Below are 8,977 nucleotides of genomic sequence, written 5' to 3'. Positions count from 1 at the left end.
TGGCACAGCCACCAAGGTCAGCCAGTCCAAGGCAAGGACACGCAGGGCCTCTGGCAGGCTGGCCCTCTTGGCATCATGCAGACAACTGTGGTTCATTTATTTTTATTTTTGATTTTAATTTTTTTTAATTGTACTTATTTTTAAAGATTTTATTTATTTTAGAGAGGGGAAGGGAGGGAGAGAAACATCAATGTGCAGGTGCCTCTCATGCGTCTCTTACTGGGGACCTGACCTGTAACGCAGGCATGTGCCCTGACTGGGAACCGAGCTGGTGACACTTTGCTTTGCAGGAGCTGAACACCAGCCACGGCTATGTATTTACTTTCAGAGGGAGATGAAGGGAGGAGGGAAGGGCGGGAGAGAAACATCAACCTGCGGTCGGTCGCTTCTCATGCTCCCCCGCCACCCGGGACCTGGCCTGCAACCCAGGCAGGTGCCCTGACCGGGAATCAAACCAGTGACCCTGTGGTTCACAGGCCAGCACTCAATCCACTGAACTATGCCAGCCAGGGCTGTAGTTCATCTATTTTTATAGCTGTATAATATTCTTGTGTGACAATACCTCGACACTGAGGCTGCTTCCAGTTTTTCTGCCCAGGTGCAAGTCTTTGGAGTGGAATTGCTGAGTCATACTTAACCCCTCTGGTTTAGTCGATGTTTGTTCCACTTTTAGCCCTTTTGCTGTTATTTGCAACTAAACATACTCATGGAACTCACTCCCAGTGGTGGATCCCATGGCCTGGCTCCGGCCACTGTAATACAGAAACAGCCCAGATCTTCAGAGAGTCCCTGAATTTACCATGAAACCCCGAGCTGAGTGACACTCAGTTTCTGCTCCCTGGTGCGATGGAAGATCAAAACAGAAATTAAATTTAGCTGTAGAAAAGTGAAGTTTCCATCCTTTGCATCTCTAAGTTCATAAAATGAGGTTCTCATCTGCTACATCAAAACAAAACAAAATAAAAAATCCCAGACAGACACAGATTTGGGGGGTGTGCCCCTGGCTTTTTCGTTCTTCTTTGTTTGAGCTGAGAGCATCCACTGCTCTATGTCCCGGATTCATGTTTTGACTTCAGCCCTTCCACAAACATCTCACCTTTCTGGGACTCTGTTTTCCTGCTCTGTGAATTGGGGCAATGTTGCCTGTGGATAGATTGGTTCGTGGGCAAAATGCATGTTCAACAGTCTGCACATAGTAAGTGCTATGTGAGTATTTTTGCATTTATGGGAAGGCAAAGCCACCACTATGAGTCTGAAGCTGGGTGCTTTTTCTTTTTTTTTTTTAATGTTTGCTGTTAGTAAAATATTTTTACAGAGACCAAAAAGTCAGAATAGTGCAAAACATCTCAACACCATGCATTCATGATCACTTTTCATGGTTTTAAACATTTGTTCCAAGTCACATATTTACAGAGAAATGGGGGCACTTGTGCAGATGCTGGACCAATGGGATGGAACTAAAACAGTGTTTTGACTTCACACTTGCAATCACATGCTAAGAGAAAGGTATGTAGAGGAAGAACCTCTCTGGACTGGGTGGCAGGTTTCAAGGTCAGAGGGGCAGGGCCGGGGGTGGGGTCTGAGCCCACTCCCACCCCACTGTGTGGCTGGGGGTGCTTGGGGAACCCAATGCCTGTGACCTGTGCCTCAAAAGAGCCACCATGGCTGGGTAGTAGTGAGGGGATGGGAGTGGGTCTTACTCAACACTGTCAACTTGAGTTCTTTCTTTAAAAAAAAAAAAGCAACACATGTCAGCAAAGATGACTTTGGTCCCTAACAGTTCATAGGAAAGGACGTTCAGGGGACAGATGGGGTGGTGATACAAACCAAGTCCCCAGCCAGCTCCCCTTCCTCTGTACCCAGACAGCAGAGTCTGGGGTGACTCCAGGATGTCCCTGCTCTGCCCCTCCCTTAGTGTCCCCATCTGTAAGATGGACAGTGCAGGGGGTAGGGGTCAGGGACAGTAAGGTCTCTGAGGTCCCAAGGATTTCTAGTTGGGTGTTAAGTATTTTTTTGCATCTCTGATGGGGGCATGGTGAGGTTTCAGGCTCTGGTGCTTGGGTCAGAGGGATTGGGGACATGGTCAGGTACCTCCTTATTTTGGATAAATCCTTCTAGGTCAGACTAGTGACAGCCAGAAGAACGAGTCCCTCTTCCTTCTAGGTCCCCAATTTTGCCATTTCTCCTGTCCCTTTCCATCTCCGAGTCTCTCCATCTCATGGTCTCTGTTCCTGCTGGGGTGTGATCACACGCTCCCGATCTCTTATCTTCTTTCTCCCTCCTCTTTTTGTTCGTGTGCTTATTCTGTCTCTGGCCCTCCGGGGGAGGGGACTGGCTCTGTCAAAGATGATCCTCAATGTCACACTCCTCCACCTCACCAGGGGCCCACTCTACTTCATCCTTTCCACGACTCATGGAAAACTGGGGCCAGCTCCTCACAGGAAGCGATGCCCATGACAACCCTGAGACCCCACCAGGGTTCAGAATCCTGGCCACCCCAGGTGAGGCAGCAAAAGCCTAGAGGTGTCATCCCAGGTCAGGCATGGCATACACTTGCCCGGTGGCCTTAGGGAAAGCCCTGCTCTCTTTGACCCTTGTTGTTCCAATACTGAAACTTCCTGATTTCAAATCCTTCCAGCTCCTTGGATGCCTCTCCTGTCTCTCATGTTCTTTCTTGTCCTCTCTCTTCTCTGTCTTGTGACTCTGCCACAGTGTGGCTGGAATACCTCCTTTGTGCCCAGATCTGTGTGGGAAGGGAAGGCTGACAGGGATGGCCATGGACAGACAGTGCATATGGATGTGTGCGCGCACGGAGACCACCCCCAGGACGTAATCCATCCACACACACCCTCTGTTTCCTCTGTGCCCAGCCTGCGTGGGCCTTGAGAGGCCTCAGACCAAAGTCTGGGGAAAACAGAGGCCGTCACAGATACCTCCAGTCCCATGGCTCCTAGGACAGAGAGTAGGGAAGTCCTGAGGGGAGCAGTGACAATTTTCTGCAGGAGGGGATACTTGTGACGAGTTTTAAGGGATGAGAGAGTTCCCATGGAAAAGAGGGAGGCAAATTTCCAAAGCACATGCCTGGGGCGGTGCTGGAGAACCCTACATCCTCCCCCCTCTAAAGTTTCTGGTCTCTTCCTGTTCTTTCCTGTCTGGAGAGTGCTGGGAGAGGAAGAATGGGGGGTGGGTCTGGGTCCAAGGAATCCCAAATCCTTACTTACTGTTGGCGGGAGGTCAAGCGTTCTCAGGGTACCCCCCCCCCAATAGGGTCCTAGTGGAAAGGGCTGAGGGCAGCCAGAGGTGAGAGGGGACAGTGGGACTCTTGGCCCAAGGCTCCAATCTCTTGTATGGTTGGGGGAGGTCCCCTATAGGGGGTTAGCAGCAATTGGGAGCACTGTGGGGTCATCTGATCTCAGCCCACCCTTGGATGTGGCACACAGGACAAAGGGAGTGGGGCCAAGGCATGGCACTGGGACCCACATCAACTCTCAGGGCCTCAGTTTAGCCATCTGTCAACTGGGTGAATTGAACTCTATGATATGAGGACTAGGCATGGTCAGGTGGGACTGAGGTGAAAAAAACCCCCCATAGGTTAATGCGGGTGCCCAAGAGCCGTTCCCTGGGCCCCCAGGGTTTGGGCGCCCGAGGGCGCATGTGCTTTTGAAATCCCACCTTAGGCCCTCTCCCCCGTTTATTTTTTGCACGAACATAAAAAGGGACTCGGGTATTCCGAGTCCCTCCGGCTACCGTCCTAGTCCCTCCAGCCCCTAAGACCACCCCCAGACCACCCCCACACCTTGCCCAGGGCCTGCCCCTCAAGGGAGCTTAGAGTTCCATACTTGGCAATTGGTCTTGGGTCCCAGGGGTTGGGGACCCATCTTATGGCTTTTCCATGGGACGGGAGGCAGGGGACCAGAGCCGAGGGACCTGGCCTCCTCCATAAGGGGCGGGATTCTCCCATCCTAGCTCGAAAGGCCGCATAGGCGCTGCGGGCATTGCTTCAAGGAGGAGATGTGGCTTTTTCCTTCTCCGGGCCATAGCGCGTGGCCTCCCGAGGGGGCGGGACATCACCCATTCAAAATTCCCCAGAGCAAGAAGCTAAGCCAAGGGCGCAGGCGCAGACCACCCAGCCCAGAACCCGGAGACAAGCACTCAGAAAGGTCCTGCCCCGCCTTCCCTGCACCGGCCACGTGCTGCCCACACGCGCTCCCAGCGCTAGGGCGCAGGCGCAGCACCGCCTTCCTCAGCAGAGCGCGTGTCCGACTTGAGCTTGACGAACTCCTTGGCTACCTCGTCGTTGCTGCGCTGCGACAGGATACGCAGCACTGTGAGGCCCGTGTCGTCCATGTGGATGCGGCGGCCGAGGGGCAACCAGCAAGCGGCGCTCCCGCGCTGGACCAGCTCACGTAACTGCAGCACGGCCAGCCCCACTGTGCGGTCCTCACGAGCAAAGCAGTAGTCTTTGACGCACACCTGCAGCTCATAGCACTCGGGGCCCGCCTCCGCACTCAGCGTGCTGCGGAGAGGAAGAAGCCAGGGTAGATCCCACGCACGGGCCAGCCTCACCGCACACCAGCCCCTCCCACCTGTCCAGCCAAGTGGCCCAGTCCACCACGCCCAGCAACACCTATCCCCAGCAACACCTACGGGCAATCCTTCCGTTTTCATACCCTCCTAACTCTAGGCCTGCCAGCCCCTGCCTCCAGTGACTGGCCCCACAGCCCTTCGCTGGGCCCTGTCCACACCAGCTGACACCACCGCAACCAAGGAATGTCCCTGTCATGTCTCTCTTTCCTCCATTCTGCTCCACATCCAACAACACCCTACCAGCCTGGCCAAATCATGTTCCTACCCCAGGTAATCCTTACCCCAGAGCCCCCTGGCTAGGCCCTGCTTCCACCACTCTGACACCTGACATCCACACCCTTAATCCGCTCAGCTGCTGCCTTTACTGACCTGCTGCGCCAGCTATTACACCCAGAAGCTCCATACCAAGCTCCTACCTGAACACAGTTTCTCCCCTTGATGTGGCCCCTCCCCATGCTCCCTAGCCCACTCCTTTTATTTCCAAGATGCTCTCCAGACCTGCTCCTTGATGTCTCACCACAACTCCCCCCCCCCCCCCCCGCCCTGAGGCTCCATCCCTAGTGAAGCTGGGATCCTGCGGCTCAGGCGACTTGCCCTGGCACCAGCTAATCAAGGGCCCCTCAGCTTGGTCAGACTCACACCACTCTTCCACATCCCCCTCTCAGGCTGCACTCATAGCCCTTAAGTATTCCAGTCCACCCCAGGAGGCATATGCCCCCCTTCAGACCTGTTCTTGCTCCTAAGCATTGTCAGGTGACTTAGTACTCCAAAGTCCTCTGGCCCTCTTCCAACAGAATGGTCAGCTGTGGTCCTTCAGGAGCCCCAACCTCTCCCAGCTCTGATGCCTTCTGCACTTCTGTCCTCCAAGAACAGCCCCCAACATTTCCCTGCCCAGTGAGGTTCACACCTCACCCAAAAATCCACCCATGTAACTCCATCCCCTCTGTAAACCCTGATCAGATTTATTTATGGCCCTCAGGGTCTGTGCTCTCTAGATGCCTGATGCCTTGACCTAGCTCACAGCTGCCGACCAGGAAGCCTATCCAGATGTGAGCCCACACACCTCAATAACATGCACCCCCATACCCTGGACCAAGCCACACTCCACTCCTGTGCCCAGCAGCAGACCCCTCAGATGATCTGCCCCAACAGACTCCATGAGTCCTCGTCTCCACATCTCCTTCCGCATCATGACCCCCATGCACCTTCACCAGAGTCTCCAGCCCCAGAAATAGCCCTGACCAACACCCCTCTGCCCACACTTCCCCTCACCTTCCCAAGCCCTTGTCATGATGTTACGTCACATTTGATGCCACTTCCCCAGACCTGCCTGCCCCCAAGGTAGTCAACTCCATCCTGGTGTCCCCCTCGCATTCCTGCACCCAGGAACCACTGGCTCATCAGACATCCCTCCTGCCTAGTGGGCTGAAGTTAACACAGCAAATGCCTGCTCCCCAGAGCCCTGCAGACTCACAACTGGAAGCTCTCATTGTACTTGGGAGCCCAGCTGTTGTTCTTGGATTTGGTCGCGAACTTGCGTTTCTTGTCACTGAGATGGGGCCCAATGATGTTGACTTCAATGAATGGACGGAAAATGCCAGAAGTCTGCCACTTGAGGTCATTGGCAGCCACCACTATTGGAGGAAGAGGAGGGGGAAGATTGGTCAGGTTCCTTCATAATAGGGTTGTGGTTTTCAAAGCCTGTCTTAACGACTACATTTCGCCACATGCTTCTGAAGCTAAGTGTGGCTATGTGACTAAGCTCTGACCAATGAGATGTGAGAGAAAGTGACTGTACAACTTTCTTGTGGCTTAAAAGGGAAAATGCCTTAAACTTTTCCCTCCAGCTGCAGGCTAGAATACTGGTCAGCCTGAGTTCTTTGGGACTCTATAGAGGAGGAAAATAACTTTTTTTTTTCCCGGATCATTAAGACAGACCTAGGTTTTAGAGGAAAATAGAAAAAAACTTTGGAGCAAAAACTGTGGTAAAATATTTAATAACATAAAGAACACATTATTTCACCAATGTAAACATAAAGCAACACTTGGACTATAAGACCAACCCCCATTTTCCTCCCAAATTTGGGGGGGTGCATCTTGTAGTCCAGGAATATGGTACATGAGTGGTGAATGTGCCACAAAGATGGCAGAGACCTGCATGGATCCCCAATCCTGTGATGTCTCAGCATCAGCTCTGGGCTGATTGTCATTGGGAGTCACCTTAGAGAAAAATGTATTCTATCTGTTTAAACCATTGTTACTCTAGGCCTTGGCTAAAATAGCCTTACCTGTGTTCTAATTGACACAAATAAAAGCCAATGAAAGAATAGCAGAGCTGAGAGATGGAGAAAGAAGAAATGATTCCTGTAACACTTTGTACCCCTGGATTCAGCCATGCCTGAAGGTGGTTTACTTCTGGAATTTTCAGTTTTATCAACTTTTTTTTTTTAATGGAAAAAGTTTTTCTTGCTAGAGCCAAGAGTTTGGTTTCTGTTTTAGAACCTAGTACATCCTGGCTGAGGCAGTCCCCCTCCCGTCTCAGGCTGCTCACCTTTCACTGTGACCTTGTGTTCACCGGTTCCTGGATGAGTGAAGAGCTCGACGTGGAGGGAGACTTCGCCTACAGGGTCTTCCACACCAGAGCCTGGGTGGGGCAGGGGAGGATGCTTGGTGTCAGCTCCATTCTTTCCTGCCCATCAGAAGGGACTTGGACTGCCTCCCACCTACCACGTGCTGGCAGCACCAGGTCAACAGCCCTAACAGGGTGGCACCAAGGATGGGCTGCGGTGGTAGGTGCTGTTGGGGAGTCAAGAATCCAGGGCTCAGGACTTTCACTGCCTTGCTCTGTGATCTCAGGCAGATCTCTGAACTTCTCTGAGCCTAATGTGACTGCTCTGCATTTTTGTCTTTCAACTGACCACCGTGAGGTCAAAACTCAGTCTTCATCTAATACACCATCTCAGCAGCATCCGACACTGTGGCTTCCTATGCCTCAGTTTCTCCTCTTGGCTACAACTGTGCCACACTCTCCTAGTTCTCATCCTACACACTAGTCACTCCTTATCCTCTTTTTTCACTTCCTCCTCCTCCTCTGTCAATCCTCAAACTGTCGGGGCATCCTGTACCCTAGGCCTTGACCCCCTTCCTTGTCTTCACTTCCTCCCTAAGTACTGGAACATTAGAAGATCCCACCAGCTCTACCTTCAAAGTATGTCCAGCCTGTCACCTACCTCCCTAGCCTCAGTCTTCGTCCAGGCCCAGCCCCCCACATTGCATTCCTGGACCACTGCAGTAGACTCCTCCCTGTCTTCCTACATCCTCCTCTGAGCTGCTCTCAATGCACCAGAGAGAAACCCTATTAAGTTAGATCACATCCCTTCTTTGCTCAAAACCCTCCCATGTCACCTGGAAGTAATCAAGTCCTTTTTGTGACCTGCAATGTCCCTCCCGATATATCTTGCTATTACCTCTCTTGCCTCACTTCCCTCCACTCTGACACTTGCTAACTCTCCTCCAACCACAGGGACTTCCTCTTTTATTTTCCCTGTCCCCACACCACCCTTCTTCTAATCGACAATCCCAAGTTTCCACTGAGAAATGCTCCCACCCTCACCGCAGACCTGTGGCTGCCCAATCAGAGCATTCCTTGCCCATGCTGCACTGATTGGCTGAGGGATGGTCATGTGACTCAAGCCAGGCCAGTAGGAGTTGGCTCTGGGGCTGTGGCCGTGTTAAGAGAAGGTCTCTCTGTCTCTCTGATGCTAAGCTGCCAAGGCTGTTTCTGCCCAATGAGGGGAGAGGCTACCCAATAGAGGTCTCAGAAGAGACCAGTGACCACTGGCACTGTCAAAGACTCTGGATACAGTTATTCCTGATGCTAACAAACCCCTAATCTTTTAGTTCCACAGCTAACAAATTCTCTTCTCTGCTTGAGTCAGTGTGAGGTGTGTCTGGCCAGCACAAGCATCCTGATCGGTTTTGCTGAGGCTCATTGAAGGGCAGCTTAAAAATTTCTGTCCCCATCGCTCCCTCCCTCTGTGATTTTGGGAAGGGCATCCTGTAGGGCCTGGGGACCTGTGACTGCCAGCACGCCCAACCAGGCCCTGCCCCAACCCCCCAGGAAGCACCCCACCCTGGAGCACCCCATGCATGGGGGAGGAACAGGAGGAAAATTGGGAGTGGGGGTGGGGAAGGAGAACAGGTCAGTTCAAGGTTGATTCCAGGTCACTTGCGTGGGGAAGGAAGTGACTGAGGCTCAGGGGTCATAGAAGCCTGCAGACCCCCAGCACCCCAGTACTGGGGCGTGCACCCCCATCTTCGCTGCTACCCCAGGCCACTTTCCTTATCATTTCAGGCTCTCACCCCATCCTCCCCCCACCAGTCACATGCT

The 8,977-nt window shown here is 52.7% G+C and overlaps 1 protein-coding gene across 1 annotated transcript in view; it reads right to left on the bottom strand.

The window, feature by feature from the left end:
- Positions 1-3,741: 3,741 nt before the first annotated feature.
- Positions 3,742-8,977, bottom strand: part of UNC13A (unc-13 homolog A) — a 55,523-nt gene continuing 50,287 nt past the window's right edge. Inside the window, exons 42-44 of the mRNA XM_053668183.1 lie at positions 7,139-7,231; positions 6,062-6,221; positions 3,742-4,516 (exon numbers count right to left, since the gene is read on the bottom strand). Coding sequence (XP_053524158.1) covers positions 4,216-4,516; positions 6,062-6,221; positions 7,139-7,231 — 554 coding nt within the window. The 3' untranslated portion in view covers positions 3,742-4,215. The remainder of the gene's footprint in view (positions 4,517-6,061; positions 6,222-7,138; positions 7,232-8,977) is intronic.

Source organism: Artibeus jamaicensis, unplaced genomic scaffold, assembly GCF_021234435.1.
Source record: "Artibeus jamaicensis isolate MK-2021 breed Jamaican fruit bat unplaced genomic scaffold, CSHL_Jam_final contig_477, whole genome shotgun sequence".
Taxonomy (NCBI): Eukaryota; Metazoa; Chordata; class Mammalia; order Chiroptera; family Phyllostomidae; genus Artibeus; species Artibeus jamaicensis.
This window is presented reverse-complemented; position numbering and strand designations above follow the sequence as displayed.